Source organism: Nerophis ophidion, linkage group LG02, assembly GCF_033978795.1.
Source record: "Nerophis ophidion isolate RoL-2023_Sa linkage group LG02, RoL_Noph_v1.0, whole genome shotgun sequence".
NCBI lineage: Eukaryota > Metazoa > Chordata > Actinopteri > Syngnathiformes > Syngnathidae > Nerophis > Nerophis ophidion.
The window spans coordinates 60581705-60599902 of record NC_084612.1 but is presented as its reverse complement, the minus strand read 5'-3'; the positions used below and the strand labels follow the sequence as shown (position 1 = coordinate 60599902).

Genomic DNA, 18198 nt, shown 5'->3' with positions numbered 1-18198 from the left:
AAGTGCAAGATTGTCAGAGACATGTTGAAACAAGCTATGAGTGCACTTTTATTCATGATGTCACTAAGATGACATATCAAAACAACACTAAATTAAAGTGCACCTTTTGTACAGAACGTCACTACAATAGTTTAAAATAGGGCTTGACGTTATGCCTTTTTTTCTTTTTTTTTATGTCTCTATATTTTTAGGCCATGTCACTATGCACGATATATATCTCGATATTTTGCCTTAGCCTTTAATGAACACTTGATGCATATAATCACAGCAGTATGATGATTATGTGTCTACATTAAAACATTCCTGTTTATACTGCATTAATATGTGCTCATTTTAAACTTTCATGCAGAGAAGGAAATCACAACTAAGTCAATTGACCAAAACTGTATTTGTTAAACAGTTACTAAGCAGTGGCACAAACATTCATTACATTTCCAAAACAGAAAGTGCAAGATGGTCAGAGACATGTTGAAACAAGCTATGAGTGCACTTTTATTCATGATGTCACTAAGATGACATATCAAAACAACATTAAATCAAAGTGCACTTTTTGTACAAAACACCACTACAATAGTTCAAAATACGACTGGGCGATGTGGCCTTTTAATAATCTATCGATATTTTTAGGCCATGTCACGATACAAGATATATATCTCGATATTTTGCATTAGCCTTGAAGACTTGATGCATGTAATCACCGCAGTATGATGATTCTATGTGTCTCCATTAAAACATTCCTGTTCATACTGCATTAATATGTGCTCATTTTAAACTTTCATGCAGAGAAGGAAATCACAACTAAGTCAATTTAGCAAAACTGTATTTATTAAACAGTTATTAAGCAGTGGCACAAACATTCAAGTCATTTCTAAAACAGAAAGTACAAGATTGTCAGAGACATGTTAAAACAAGCTATGGGTACACTTTTTTGCATGATGTCACTAAGATGACATATCAAAACAACACTAAATCAAAGTGCACCTTTTGTACAGAACGCCACTACAATAGTTCAAAATAGGGCTTGACGTTATGGCCTTTTTTCTTTTTTTTTTATATGTCTCTATATTTTTAGGCCATGTCACTATGCACGATATATATCTCGATATTTTGCCTTAGCCTTTAATGAACACTTGATGAATATAATCACAGCAGTATGATGATTATATGTGTCTACATTAAAACATTCTTATCCATACTGCATGAATATATGCAGAGGAGGAAATCACAACTAAGTCAATTGACCAAAACTGTATTTATTAAACAGTTACTAAGCAGTAGCACAAACATTCATGTCATTTCCAAAACAGAAAGTGCAAGATTGTCAGAGACATGTTGAAACAAGCTATGAGTGCACTTTTATTCATGATGTCACTAAGATGACATATCAAAACAACATTAAATCAAAGTGCACTTTTTGTACAGAACACCACTACAATAGTTCAAAATAGGGCTGGGCGATGTAGCCTTTTAATAATATATATCTATATTTTTAGGCCATGTCACGATACATTGCATTAATATGTGCTCATTTTAAACTTTCATGCAGAGAAGGAAATCACAACTAAGTAAATTTAGCAAAACTGTATTTATTAGAGTTATTAAGCAATAGCACAAACATTCATGTCATTTCCAAAACAGAAAGTACAAGATTGTCAGAGACATGTTAAAACAAGCTATGAGTGCACTTTTGTGCATGATGTCACTAAGATGACATATCAAAACAACACTAAATTAAAGTGCACCTTTTGTACAGAACATCACTCCAATAGTTCAAAATAGGGCTTGACGTTAGGCCTTTTTTTCTTCTTTTTTTATATGTCTCTATATTTTTAGGCCATGTCACTATGCACGATATATATCTCGGGGCGGTATAGCTCGGTTGGTAGAGTGGCCGTGCCAGCAACCTGAGGGTTGCAGGTTCAATTCCCACTTCCGCCATCCTAGTGACTGCTGTTGTGTCCTTGGGCAAGACACTTTACCCACCTGCTCCCAGTGCCACCCACACTGGTTTAAATGTAACTTAGATATTGGGTGTCACTATGTAAAGTGCTTTGAGTCACTAGAGAAAAGCGCTATATAAATATAATTCACAATTCACAATATCTCGATATTTTCCCTTAGCCTTGAATGAACACTTAATGCATATAATCACAGCAGTATGATGATTCTATGTGTCTCCATTAAAACATTCCTGTTCATACTGCATTAATATGTGCTCATTTTAAACTTTCATGCAGAGAAGGAAATCACAACTAAGTCAATTTAGCAAAACTGTATTTATTAAACAGTTATTAAGCAGTAGCACAAACATTCATGTCATTTCCAAAACAGAAAGTACAAGATTGTCAGAGACATGTTAAAACAAGCTATGAGTGCACTTTTTTGCATGATGTCACTAAGATGACATATCAAAACAACACTAAATTAAAGTGCACCTTTTGTACAAAACGCCACTACAATAGTTCAAAATAGGGCTTGACGTTATGGCCTTTTTTCTTTTTTTTTTATATATCTATATTTTTAGGCCATGTCATTATGCACGATATATATCTCGATATTTTGCCTTAGCCTTTAATGAACACTTGATGCATACAATCACAGCAGTATGATGATTATGTGTCTACATTAAAACATTCTTGTCCATACTGCATTAATATATGCAGAGAAGGAAATCACAACTAAGTCAATTGACCAAAACTGTATTTATTAAACAGTTATTAAACAGTAGCACAAACATTCATGTCATTTCCAAAACAGAAAGTACAAGATTGTCAGAGACATGTTAAAACAAGCTATGAGTGCACTTTTGTGCATGATGTCTCTAAGATGACATATCAAAACAACGCAAAATTAAACTGCACTTTTTGTACAGAACGCCACTACTATAGTTTAAAACAAAATAAAGTGCACTTTTGTGCATGATGTCACATAATGTATTTCAATAACTCAAATAAAAATGAGCTGCATAATAGGAAATCCAATAGTGTATATATGTCCTTTGCTCTGTGGTAGGTTCCTGCGGACGTTATCTCCTGTTGTTGATTTTTTTTTCATACGGTGTTGACGTGGAAATAGTTGCTTTGGCATTTTGTTGGTGTGGCACTGAACGGAAATGTTGACATGCGGTTTCAAGCACTCTTTATTCTCTAGCGGGTGAATTTTCAAATGATGCTACATTAGCACTGGTGCTACTTTTTGTAGCAACGCTTTTGCCGCATAATTGTTAAACATATTTGTGCTTGAAGCCAAACCACCACCAGACGATGGACCCCGTGCTGTTTTTCTTGGGAATTAATTGTTCCTCCATTGGTTACCAGATTCGCACCTTCTCTCTCTTGTATTACCACTTGCACTTCACCGTTAGCATCACAGGTAATGTTACCCATGTAGCTACCTCTGCTCGGGGAGGGTGTGTGACGTTGCACGCGTGATGTATGTAAGAAGGTGTGGTTGTTTATGTCTCTGTGAGAAGGAGAGACAAGAAAGAGTGGGAATCGCATGTAGTGTGATGCCCGCAGCTAAAAGCAACTGTGTGAGAACATATACTCGGGACAAACCTGTTCGATATATCGCCCAGCCCTAGCACAAACATTCATGTCATTTCCAAAACAGAAAGTACAAGATTGTCAGAGACATGTTAAAACAAGCTATGAGTGCACTTTTGTGCATGATGTCACTAAGATGACATATCAAAACAACACTAAATTAAAGTGCAGTTTTTGTACAGAATTCCACTACAATAGTTTAAAACAAATAAAGTGCACTTTTGTGCATGATGTCACATAAGATATTTCAATAACTGTCAAATAAAAATGAGCTGTATAATAGGAAATCAAACAGTGTATGTCCTTCGCTATGTGGTAGGTTCCTGCGGACGTTATCTCCTTCTATTGTTGGCTGTTTTTTTCATACGGTGTTGATGTGGAAATGGTTGCCTCTGCATTTTGTTGGTGTGGCATTGAACGGAGATGTTGACATGCGGAGTTTCAAGCACTCTTCATTCTCTAGTGGGTGACTTTTCAAACGATGCTACATATTAGCAGTAATGCTACTTTTTGTAGCAACCCTTTTCCCCACTCCTGACATATTACGGTTGTATGTTCCACATATTCCCACTCAAAGCCAAACCACCGTCAGACGATTAACCTCTGCTGTTTTTTTTGTGAAGTAATTCTTCCTTCATTTGTTACCAGATTCGCACCTTCTTTCTCTCGTATTACCACTCGCACCACAGCTAACGTTAAACATGCTGCTACCTCTGTGCTCCGCGAGGGCGTATACGTATGTGACGTATGTAAGAAGGTGCGCTTGTTTTAAGTCTCTGCTCGCCGAGGGCGTATTCGTATGTGACCTTTTGTAAGAAGATGCGCTTCTTTTACATCTCTGTGAAAAGGAGAAACAACAAAGAGCGGGAATAGCCTGTAGTGTAATGCCCGCAGCTAAAAGCAACTGCATGGGAATGTATACTCGAATATCACAATATAGTCATTTTCTATATCGCACAGAGACAAACCCGCGGTGTATCGAGTATATCGATATCGCCCAGCCCGACATCAAAGCAGCCAATATTGACAATAAAAAAGTCGTTCTCGCAATTTTTGGATATGAATTCAACCCTTAATCAAGCGTGCGACAATATAGCTCTTGTCTCAAAGTAGGTGTAATGTCACGACCCATCACATCACGCCGTGACTTATTTGGAGTTTTTTTTGGGGTGTTTTCCAGTGTGTAGTGTTTTCAGAATCTAAATCAGTAATACTTTATTAATCCCCGAGGGGAAATGAACATTTTCAGCTCAATCCCATTCAAGATCATACAAGCATAACAGGGAGACAGAACAAGATCGCTGACAGGTCTGCCAACTTCCGGCACCCCTTACAAAAAAGGTGAGAAACAGGTTAACGCTGTATAGGGGGTCTGGGGGGTTAAGAGGGGAAGAAAAATCAGTCTAAGCCTGGGCCCCTGAAGAGGGGATCCAGACTGAGGCCAAGGAAAAAAATACTCATAACCATAGCACACATAAACATGTGTGTAAGAGAGGGAAACATCAAAGAATACAAAGGATATTAAAGACATTAAAAAAGCAGAGCTGATGTAACCATCCAGTTCTATATACAGATATGTTTTGATGTAACTGACTGCGTGGGCTCCCTCTGGGTAGTCCGGCTTCCTCCCACCTACAAAGACATGCACCTGGGGGTAGGTTGACTGGCAACATTAAATTGGCCCTAGTGTGTGAATGTGAGTGTGAATGTTGTCTGTCTATCTGTGTTGGCGACTTGTCCAGGGTGTACGCCACCTTGGTCCCGATTATAGCTGAGATAGGCTCCTGCAACCCCAAAGGGAATAAGCGATAGAAAATGGATGGATGGATATTAAAATCTCACAGTATGATATTATTACGGTATTAAGGCCACGGTACGATATTATTGCAGTAACGAGAGAAGATGACTTGGAATAATGCCTTAGTGTGGAAAATTAAGTGCTGCTTATGTTACAGATAAAACACACCTACTGTAAAAACAGCAACAAATACTTAATGCTCAAATGTGGTAATCCTCTTTATTACTAACAATTAGTGTTGTGCCGGTATTTTGGTACATATACCAAAATTATTTAAATACTTTTCAGTACCTTTTTAAATAAAGGGGACAACAAAAAATTGCATTATTGGCTTTATTTGAACAAAAAATCACATGATACATTAAACATTGCTAGTTTGTCCTTGAATAAAATTGTGAACATACAAGACAACATTTTTTTGATTAGTGAGCAAACAAAGGCTCTTAATTTAACTGCTGACATATGCAGTAACATATTGTCATATTCCAATTTATTATTGTGTCAAAATTATTAAGGACAAGTGGTAGAAAATTCATTATTAATCTACTTCTTCATTTACTGTTAAAATCTGCTTATTTTCTATATGAACATGTTCCATCTACACTTCTGTTAAAATGTAATAATTACTTATTCTTCTGTTGTTTGATACTTTACCTTAGGTTTGGATGATATCACAAATTTGTGTATCAATCCGATACCAAGTAGTTAAAAGATCATACATTGGTCATATTCAAAGTCCTCATGTGTCCAGGGACATATTTCCTGAGTTTATAATCATCATATAAATTAAAAAGAAACAAAAGATGTTGTGATACCAAAAAAAAAAATTGATGTAATCAAAGTAGTAATAACTAGATACGCTACTGTACTTGGTATCATTACAATGAATGTTAGGTGTAGATCCACCAATGGCGTTTGTTTACATTTTGGCGTAGGTGAGCTACGGTGTGTAGTGCAGCATATTTAGCTGTTCCTCGTCCTGCAGGGATGATACTTGTTTATTTGTTGACATGGAAGCGAGGATTAGTGATTTAGAATTAGCTAAAACACTGCAGACTGTGGATGGACTTTAACCGCTAGTTAGCTAGCCATGTCTTAAAGCACCTCTTCCTGTGGACGTTTCAATTATCGTTAGTTTTTAGACCAAAATGCGTCCGTTCTCCCTTTTCTGTGTACACACTGTACGCTCCTCTGCTTGTAAACCAGCAATGACACGACGTGACGACGACGACGGAGGGGCGTGGGTAATAGGTGACCGGTACTTTTTAGAGGCGGTATAGTACCGAATATGATTAATTGGTATTACTACTACCGGTATTTCGTACATCCCTAATTATTAATTATCTTAATTAGTCGACTAATCAAAATAAGACACATGGACCTATTCAGTGGATCTAATTTAGCCATCAGCTTAAGAAATTTGTGGGCACATCCCAACATTACATATGACTTTCATTTAGAAATATTTATTTATACTGTAACCGTGCTACTGACTAAGCCAGTGGTTCTCAAATGGGGGTACGCGTACACCTGGGGGTACTTGAAGGTATGCCAAGGGGTACGTGAGATTTTTTAAAAATAGCAATAATTCAAAAATCCTTTATATTTATTGAATAATACTTCAACAAAATATGAATGTAAGTTCATAAACTGTGGAAAAAAAATACAACAATGTAATATTTAATATTGACAGCTAGATTTTTTTGTGGACATGTTCCATAAATATTGATGTTAAAGATTTCCTTTTTTGTGAAGAAATGTTTAGAATTAAGTTCATGAATCCAAATGGATCTCTATCTTTTTAACCCAAATAGTTTAAGAAAGACCAATACAAATGAGCAATATTTTGCACTGTTATACAATTGAATACATCAGAAACTGGTGACATAGTGCTGTATTTTACTTTATCTCTTTTTTTCAACCAAAACTGCTTTGCTCAACCAAAACTGCTTTGCTCTGATTAGGCGGTACTTTAAAAAAAAAAAATTCACAGGAGGTACATCACTGAAAAAAGGTTGAGAACCACTGCACTAATCTGTTAAAAAAATAACTATTAAACGTTTCTCCATTTCCTTTAAAGATCCCAAGGAGCACAGTGGACTCCCATCATTGTAAACTAAAAAAAAGTTGACTCACCCACAAAATATATCTTTGACTGCATTACTGATGTGTGTTACAGGTGAGAGAGTGCTCACGCCTTCAGAGGAGCCGTGTTACCTGTGGTTCGTCATGGAGTTCTGTGAAGGAGGTGACCTCAACCAATTCATCCTGTCTCGCCGGCCCAACTTGCAGACCAACACCAGCTTCATGCTGCAACTGACCTGTGCTGTGGCTTTCTTGCACCAAAACAAGATTGTACATCGAGACCTCAAACCAGACAACATCCTTATCTCCGAGAGCTCAGGGACTCCCGTCCTCAAGGTGGCAGACTTTGGCTTGAGCAAAGTTTGTGCAGGTTTAGGGAACGCCATTGAAGGCAAAGACGGCGAGGACAAGAACAAAAATGTGAACGTGAACAAGTTTTGGTTGTCGTCGGCATGCGGTTCTGACTTTTACATGGCTCCCGAAGTGTGGGAAGGGCACTACACTGCCAAGGCTGATATATTTGCTCTTGGCATCATCATTTGGGCCATGTTGGAAAGGATAACTTTCATCGATGCGGAGTCCAAGCGAGAGCTCCTTGGCAGCTACGTGAGACAAGGCTCGGACATTGTGCCAGTGGGTGAGGCGCTGCTAGAGAATCCAAAGATGGTATTAAACATCCCACAGAAGCGCAGGTCATGCATGTCTGATGGTGTGAGGAAGCTGCTGCTGGACATGCTCGCCGTCAACCCTCAGGACCGACCGGATGCTTTTCAGCTGCACACCAGAATGGACCAGGTTACATGTCCCGCATGGCGCTCACCCTGATCCTCCCTCAGGTAACAGTCACATGACTTCTTCATCCTGTTTTGCTTCGTCTAAATCAGATACCTCTGACAATTTGTCAGTTAATTGGCTATAACTACCGTACTGCTAAGTTTTTGAACTCAACCTTCTCCATTTTGGTAAAGGAAAGGATCTGGACCACAGTTTGATTTCCAATGTACAAAGGACACAGCTGATTTGAGATTTGGTGCACATTTAATGAAAACATAAGAAACAAATTGGTTAGCAATTTACAAACCCTGTTTCCATATGAGTTGGGAAATTGTGTTAGATGTAAATATAAATGGAATACAATGATTTGCAAATCCTTTTCAACCCATATTCAATTGAATGCATGACAAAGAAAATATATTTGATCTTCAAACTCATAAACTTATAAACTAGCGCCAAACTGTATTTAGTGACAGTGGTTTTTCTGAAGTGTTCCTGAGCCCATGTGGTGATATCCTTTTAGAGATTGATGTCGGTTTTTGATATAGTGCCGTCTGAGGGATCGAAGGTCACGGTCCTTCAAGCCATGCCGCTTACGTGGAGTGATTCCTCCAGATTCTCTGAACCTTTTGTTGTTATTATGGACTGTAGATGTTGAAATCCCTACATTTCTTGCAATTGCATTTTGAGAAACGTTGTTCTTAAACTGTTTGACTATTTGCTCATGCAGTTGTGGACAAAGGGGTGTACCTCGCTCCATCCTTTCTTGTGAAAGACTGAGCATATTTTGGGAAGCTGTTTTTATACCCAATCATGGCACCCACCCTTTCTCAATTAGCCGGCACACCTGGGAGATGTTCCAAATAAGTGTTTGATAAGCATTCCTCAACTTCATCAGTGTTTATTGCCACCTTTCCCAACTTCTTTGTCACGTGTTGCTGGCATCAAATTCTAAAGTTAATGATTTGTAAAAAAAAAAAAAAAGTTTATCAGTTTGAAAATCAAATATGTTGTCTTTGTAGCATATTCAACTTAATATAGGTTGAGAATGATTTGCAAATCATTGTATTCCGTTTATATTTACATCTAACGCAATTTCCCAACTCATATGGAAACGGGGTTTGTAATTTTGTAGCAGTCGCAACTAATTTTTATACTACTGCAATTCTGAACCATGTAAACAATTACAACCATTACAAAACATTTTTGGAAATTATTGATATCAAAACTTTTAAGCTATTTCGTTGATAGACAACAAGCAACTCAAACATTCTGAATATGATCACTTAAAATTAAATAAATTAACACGACATAGATAATTGAGGCTATTAAAACAAAGCCAATAAGATTCTGCATTGCCGTTAGTAACAACATCGTAATAAGTGGATTTGTATCTCTGTTTGTTGACAAAAATAAAATGAATAAAATATTTGAGTAAGGCAAGGAAAGTTTATTCATTGAGCACCATTAATACACAAGGCAATAAAAAGCGCTTTACAGAACATTAAAAAAGGCTAAAATAAAAAGGTTTCAAATTAAAATCAACCACTACGCATTTTTAGGAAGACTATTCCAGATTTTTGGAGCAGAAAACTGAAACACAGTTTCATAATTTTTGGACTGGATTCCATGCACCAGGAGGTGAGGTTCTCAGGAGCTCTAGACAGTTCCTATAGCTCTAAATGTCAAAAATATACTTTGGCACAAGACTTGTATACAAGGAGAGATGTTTTAAAGTTAATTTGGTCCTATTTCCTGGTTCTAGTTAGGACTCGATCAGCAGCATTTTAGATGTACTTCAGCTGCTTTACAACTCGTTCAAAGAGTTCAGTGATAAGGCAATTCAGTACATGTTCTGATGAGTATCTGAGTGTCTGACTTAGAGCAAACATTAAAAAACAGATTTTAAAAAATGTAGATTTAAAAAGTTAAAAACATTTCTGATTCACTTCGTATGTAAGTTTGTTCTCCTAGTTTGCATCAATAGTTGAGTCACAAAGATATTATGTGCATTCCTGCAAGTCCACGGTAAGGGTAGAATTTCCAGACGCTCAAGGTAAATCTCAGCAGTTGTCAAATGTGAATTATTGAATGACAAGGTGAGTCATTTAACATTTTACCCCAAATGTACTCCTGGCCACGTCATGCTCTGTCACTGACAATAATATGAGAACATATTTCACTCTCGTACGTCCGGTAGCTTTTGTATACCGGTATCGCCCAGCCCTAGTTCACATTACAAAGAAATTGACAGTACATAAATAATGGGATTTCTAAAGTGAATGCAACCTGACATGCATGCAGACATGACGTCGCACGCACTGCAATGTTTATGGAAGTGAACATGGCTTCAACTCTAGCTGGTCTCAGTACTGGCGCATTTGTGGGATTGTCAAGGATTTTGTGCAAGCAAAGTCCATCCATCCATTTTCTACCGCTTGTCCCTCTCGGGGTTGCGGGGGGTGCTGGAGCCTATGTCAGCTGCATTCAGGTGGATTGCGGGGTACACCCTGGACAAGTCGCCACCTCATCGCAGGGCCAACACAGATAGACGGACAACATTCACACACTGGGGCCAATTTAGCATTGCCAATCAACCTATCCCCAGGTCCATGTCTTTGGAGGTGGGAGGAAGTCGGAGTACCCGAGGGAACCCATGCAGTCATGGGGAGAACATGCAAACTCCCCACAGAAAAACCCAGAGCCCGGGATTGATTGCACACGCACCAACCCCTTTATCACTGTGCTGTCCACAGTCAAAGACAACATCTTCATCCATCCATTTTCTACCGCTTGTCCCTTTCGGTGTCAATTTGCAGAACCACATTTTTTTGCGTGCAGAACAGGGGTCGGCAACCTTTACCACTCAAAGAGCCATTTTGACCTGTTTCACAAAATAAAGAAAACAATGGGAGCAACAAAACTCTTTTGAAATGTAAAATGAAATAACACTGCATACAGTTTTTTTTTTACTTTGTGCTAGGTATAAACAAGGGGTCTCAGACACGCGGCCCGCACCTTAATATGAAAATTTAATGATAGTGGGGCCCGCAAGTTTTTTATGAATGCCGCTTGACAGCGTCACACTTGCCAACCCTCCCGAATAATCCGAGAGACTACCGAATGTGTGATCAACCATTCTCGCGAAAGTTTGCAGAACTTTCCTCAATTAACAATAATAAGGGGAACCTATGAAGGTGCTGCCTTTTGACGCCCTCTACAACACGTCCAGTCAGCTTGCCGGCCCAGTCACATGTCGTACGAGGCTTCTGCTGTCACACGCAAACGATTGCAAGGCATACTTGTTTAACAGCCATACAGGTTACACTGAGGGTTGTGATAATAATAACTTTAACACTCTTGCAGCCCTTTGAGACACTAGTGATTTAGGGCTATATAAGTAAACATTGATTGATTGATTGATACTAATATGCGCCACGCTGTGTACCCACACCAAACAAGAATAACAAACACATTTTGGGAGAACATCGGCAGTGTAACACAACATAAACACAAAAGAACAAATACCCAGAATCCCATGCATCCCAGTCTTCCGGGCTACATTATAGCTTGCACCAAATCCCTCCAGCCCCTCCGTGCGTCGGTTGAGGTGGGCGGGGTTTAGTGCTAATGTAGCCCGGAAGAGTAGGGATGCATGGAATTCTGGGTATTTGTTCTTTTGTGTTTATGTTGTGTTACAGTGCCGATGTTCTCCCAAAATGTGTTTGTGATTCTTGTTTGGTGTGGGTTCACAGTATGGCGCATATTAGTACGAGTATTAAAGTTGTTTATATTACAACCCTCAGTGTAACCTGTATGGCTGTTGACTAAGTATACGTTGCAGTCGCTTTCGTGTGTTAACAGCGCTAAACATAAAATGACCAGTCGACACGTAGATCGCGTGATGTAAAAGCGGGCGCGACGACATGTTGTAGAGGAGGTTAAAGACGTTGCCATCACTGCACACCCTCAGTATTGTAGTCCAGGTGAAAATTGGAGAATGTCATCCCCGGGTGATTTCTGAGCGAAGCACTAAAATCTGGAAACCTCATTGAATAGTCGTTGAGGTCGGCAATTTAGCAGCTGAGCCACATCAGAGTGATCAAAGAGCCGCATAAGAGGGAAGAGGACAAGTATTTTGGCTCTGGCAGTTTTACAGTATATTTCACTTTCACATGAGTCCCTAAAACATATTATTTTCACCTGTTTTCTTCTCATTTGTCAACTATTTATTTTGTAAACGTCTATTTTGGCGAATAATTGTGACGCTTATCGCATTTTGATGGCGTTCTGTCAAATGAATGCGACCAGAGCGTTCTTACTGAGGACGCATCACATGTATATCCGATTTCATATTATGTCATTCATGTGTATCCACACATAAAAGAGGCCCAGGTCTGATATGAAACATTTGAAAGTCCACTGTTCACACTGACATAAACAAATCCAATACAGGTCGCATATGGGCAAAAAAAAAAAATCGCAATTGAACTGCAGTTAAAGTAGCCCTTAGAATGCAGCTGAGAGGATCCATCACCCCCTGCGAACCCAAAAGGGACAAACGGTAGAAAATGGATGGATGGATGGATGGATAGATTATATAACTTAAAATTATCCCGCTGATATTAGCAATGATGTCACATTACAACATTAAAAATAGCTCTAATCAGGCGAGATTTACCCGTACGTGGGTTAGTGTGACCAAATTTAGACCACCTACCGTAGGACGTTCTAAACTGCCTCTAAACCCACCGGCACTCACTCACGAAGAGTGTAAACAGTTTTGCCGTAGACTGTCCATCTGTGTTGGCCATGCGATGAGGTGGTGACTTGTTCAGGATGTACCCCGCCTTCCACCCGAGTGCAGCTGAGATAGGCTCCAGCAACCCCAAAAGGGACAAGCGGTAGAAAATGGATTGATGGATGGACGGACCCAAAGGTTAGCATGGATGGAGTGTGACCCTTGCCGTTCTTCTATCCCGCTCAGGTGAACATGAAGGGGAAGACATGTAACCTCTATTGCAGGGGTCACCAACGCGGTGCCCGCGGGCACCAGGTAACCCGTAAGGACCAGATGAGTAGCCCGCTGGCCTGTTGTAAAAATAGCTCAAAGAGCAGCACTTACCAGTGAGCTGCCTCTATTTTTTTTGTATTTTTTTTAATTTACTGGCAAGCTGGTCTCGCTTTGCTTGACATTTTTAATTCTAAGAGAGACAAAACTCAAACAGAATTTGAAAATCCAAGAAAATATTTTAAAGACGTAGTCTTCACTTGTTTAAATAAATTCATTTAATTTTTACTTTGCTTCCTATAACTTTCAGAAAGACAATTTAGAAAAAATACAACCTTAAAAATGATTTTAGGATTTTTAAACACATACCTTTTTACCTTTTATATTCCTTCCTCTTCTTTCCTGACAATTTAAATTAATGTTCAAGTATTTTTTATTTTTTATTGTAAAGAATAATAAATGAATTTTAATTTAATTCTTCATTTTAGCTTCTGTTTTTTCGACAAAGAATATTTGTGAAACATTTCTTCAAACTTATTATGATTAAAATAAAAAAAACTATTCTGGGAAATCTAGAAAATCTATAAAATCAAATTTAAATTTTATTTCAATGTCTTTTGAATTTCTTTTAAAATTTTTGTTTTGGAAAATCTAGAAGAATAATTTGTCTTTTTAGAAATATAGCTTGGTTCAATTTGTTATATATTCTAACAAAGTGCAGATTGGATTGTAACCTATTTAAAACATGTTATCAAAATTCTAAAATTAATCTTAATCAGGAAAAATTATTCATGATGTTCCATAAATTATTTTTAAAACTTTTAAAAAATATTTGAATTAGCTAGTTTTTCTTTTCTTTTTTTCGGGTGAATTTTGAATTTTAAAGAGTCGAAATTGAAGATAAACTGTTTCAAAATTTAATTTTAATTTTTTTCCTGTTTTCTCCTCTTTTAAACCGTTCATTTAAGTGTTTGTTTTTTTCATCATTTATTCTCCACAAAAAACCTTCCGTAAAAGGGAAAAAAATGTTCGACGGAATGACAGACACAAATAGCCACTTTTTTATATATATATATTTATATTTATTTATTAAAGGTAAATTGAGCAAATCGGATATTTCTGGCAATTTATTTAAGTGCAAATCAACCTGGTAGCCCTTTGCATTAATCAGTACCCAAGAAGTAGCTCTTGGTTTCAAAAAGGTTGGCTCTATTGCATTTGAATTCCACAGCTAACGTGTCGTGTTTGTGACACCATTGCAAGCAGCCCGCAGATAAATCAATACAGCCGGTTGATACATCAAATTTTCAACCTTATTGAATGATTATATTTTTGATCACACATATAATCCGACAAAAACACGGGATGGTGGTCAAAAATATCAAATATTTAAATTATTTCTTTATTCTCTTAATATCTCAATATTTTTGGGCCATGTCACGATACACGACTAAGGCAAAATATTGCGATATATATCATGTATCGTGCCTTAGTCTCGAATGAACACTTGATGCATATAATCACACCAGTATGATGATTCGATGTAGTATGAAGAGTTTTGTTCATACTGCATTAGTATATGCTCATTTTAAACTTTCATGCAGAGAGGGAAATCCCAACTAAGTCAATTTAGCAAAACTGTATTTTTTAAATAGTTATTAAGTAGGGGGTGTAACTGTACACAAAAATTTCGGTTCGGTACGTACCTCGGTTTAGAGGTCACGGCTCGGTTCGTTTTCGGTACAGTAAGAAAACAACAAAATATAAATGTTTTGGTTATTTATTTACCAAATGTGTTTATCATTGACATAACATACATATAAATATACACACAGGGTCCATTGCCAAGGTTTATGTGGTCAACATATATAAAATAAAAACAAGATAGGGCTCAGAATGGTTTCTTAACAAAACCTTTCTACATATAAAGTGTTCTTTTTGATTGATTGATTGAGACTTTTATTAGTGGATTGCACAGTACAGTACATATTCCGCACAATTGAATACTGAATGCAAACACCCCACTACGTTTTTCAACTTGTTTAAGTCGGGGTCCACGTTCATCAACCTCCCACCCCCACCACAGCCTGGCTAACTTTGCAGTAAGAGGATGTATAGGATTATCGTTCTTCCACCATAGAAGTGGGTCAAAATCTAGTTTCTAATGCAATACAGCAACCCCCTGCGACCCCGAACGGGACAAGCGGTAGAAAATGGATGGATGGTCTTAAATCTGCTGCTATAAAAACATTTTTTATTGCTTCAGCTCTGCCTGACTCACTGAGGAAAGGCTGCTTGATTGCGGTGTTGACGCTTCAAAGGAGTTAGCATGTTTGACGTGTTGGCAGAAGCATACACTACTGCTGCTGAACAATGTCGGCAAACCTCCGTCCTCCATTGTTGTATCGCGCAGCCAAAGTGTTCCCAAACGGGAGATCTTAACGAGGCAGGAGGGTCTTACAGCTCTGGCTTTTGCATGTTGTCCTATCCCGGTCGCTGCTAGCCTGCCGTGTGTTGTGCTCGCTCTGCATTGTTTACACAACCTGCGGTGCGCTACCTAATATGTCCGTGTAGAAACTCGTTCGGTACACCTCCGTACCCAACCGAAAACTTCGTACCGAAACGATTCAATACAAATAGACGTACCGTAACACCCTTATTATATAGACAGGCCTTAAAAGATATGAACATTGTGCTTGTAATAAAACATGTTCTTTTACTTCTGCAGGTGTGCATCGTTGCCTGGAGCTGGTACTTCACTTCCTGTTGTGCGTGTGTGACGACAATGAAGACACTTCCTGGCATGCTGCTCTGTCCCGTGATATTTGCTTTACGATCACCATTAAGTCCGTGGCCCAAGGTTGCATTCAGTGCCTTGTTTACTTTGTCCATGGAAATATGACTCCTTTATCATTTTAGTCTTATTCACACTTCTTCCACTGCTCAACCCAGAGAATAACACCATTGACCCTATGTTTTTTAAGTCCGTACAAATGATAGCTTTCTTTTCAGGCCTGAAATGATTGCGACACGTTCCAACAAGGAGAGTATGATTTTTATTTAATTTGATTAGCGTCACTCTCATTCTTTACCGACGGTGCCTTTTGGAGTTGCTCACTATTAGCTAATGTGTTGCGTCTTCTACAATCATTCAGGGTACATACGTATTGTATTTAATACTGTTATGTTGATTTATTTAATTAACTCGTCAAGGGGTTTGTAAGCTCACAAAAGTAGAACGTGTTAAATCCCCCCCCCCCACTCCCAAATGATGGCACTCGTGTGTCTGCACACCTTTTTTTGGAGGCTTGAACACTTTCCCAGGCTCCACGCTCCACAATCCAACACTTGCTTAAAGTTTACACCACATACTGTGATCCTTTTATACCTCAGTTCTTCATTGTTCCTACGTATGTACCGAGCAGCCTGGACTTGATCCTCAATCGGAGCAGAGCTGTGTTTGCGTCTGCTCGGGAAGGATCAATAGTGAATTTTATTGTGCAATTCATTCATCGTCGTGAACTGATGGATGGATGGATGGAATGGTTTCATGTTAATTTCTTTCTCCATGTCTGCTTCAATAAAGGTTGGGAAAAAAAGGGTGTTCACTCAATGAAAAACAACACAGTCCATGTTAGGAGTTGAGTACATACATGATATTGCCAAAAGTAATTGGCCAGCCATCTAAATGATCAGAATCAAGTGTCCTAATCACTTGGCCCGGCCACAGGTGTATACAATCAATCACTTAGGCATGGAGACTGTTTGTACAAACATTTGTGAAAGAATGGGCCGCTCTCAGTGATTTCCAGCGTGGAACTGTCATAGAATGCCACCACTGCAACAAATCCAGTCGTGAAATTTCCTCGCTCATAAATATTCCAAAGTCAACTGTTAGGCTTTATTATAAGGAGATGAAAGAGTTTGGGAACAAAAGCAACTCAGCCCCGAAGTGGTAGGCCACGTAAACTGACAAGAGGGGGGTCAGCGGATGCTGAAGCGCATAGTCCAAAGACTTTCTGCGCAGTCAGTTGCTAAAGAGCTCCAAACTTCATGTGACCTTCCAATTAGCCCTCGTACATTACCCAGAGAGCTTCATGGAATGGGTTTCCATAGCCGAGCAGCTGGATCTAAGCCAGGGGCGCTCACACTTTTTCTGCAGGCGAGCTACTTTTCAATTGACCAAGTCGAGGAGATCTACCTCATTCCTATTTATAATTTATATTTATTTATTTATGAAAGAGACATTTTTGTTAACAAGTTAATGGTGTTTAATGATAATACAAGCATGTTTAACACACATAGATTCCTTTCTTTCATGAAGACAAGAATATAAGTTGGTGTATTTGATTCTGATGACTTGCATTGATTGGAATTAGACAGTGGTGCTGATAATGTCCGCATTTTCAAATGGAGGGAAAAAAAAGTCCTCCTTTCTGTCCAATACCACATGAAAGGGGTTGGATTTGGCATCTCATTTGTCCAACTTGCATACTCGTTTTTAAACACTTTGTTATGAGAGTAGCATATGTGTGTGGCCCTTTAATGTCTGGCAGCAGGTGAGTGATGTCGGTGAGTGTGCGGGTGGGCAAGCAAGTGAGAAAGCGGTCGCTGAGGGCGGGGGAGAAATACATTGGCCTCAAACTCCGTAGCTTGCTATCTTGTGCACGCTAGCTTTCTGAGACTCTTATTTTGTTAGCACAGGCAGGATGAAACAGGTCTTTTATGGTGAAGACAGGAACTGTGCAGTCGGTCTTTAGAGTTTTGACAGTAGGTGCGGAGTCTCTAGAAATAAAATGTGTTTCTCTGCGTCCGCCCTGTTAGTGATTTTTTTCTTAAATATGAGCTCGCAGCAGCCAGCGTCATCTCACAAGATCCTCGGGTGCCGAGAATGTCAAACAACTGACGAAAGTGAAGTCTTGGTATGATTGATGATTGCTCATTTTTATGTCTATTTTTTAATGCCGTCGCGATCGACGTAATGG

The 18198-nt window shown here is 38.6% G+C and overlaps 1 protein-coding gene across 1 annotated transcript in view; it reads left to right on the top strand.

The window, feature by feature from the left end:
- LOC133543349 (serine/threonine-protein kinase 35-like) overlaps positions 1–16199 on the top strand; it is a 17557-nt gene extending 1358 nt beyond the window's left edge. Inside the window, exons 2-3 of the mRNA XM_061887880.1 lie at positions 7523–8264; positions 15942–16199. Of these exons, the coding sequence (XP_061743864.1) occupies positions 7523–8253 (731 nt within the window). The 3' untranslated portion in view covers positions 8254–8264; positions 15942–16199. The remainder of the gene's footprint in view (positions 1–7522; positions 8265–15941) is intronic.
- The last annotated feature ends 1999 nt before the right edge of the window (positions 16200–18198 follow it).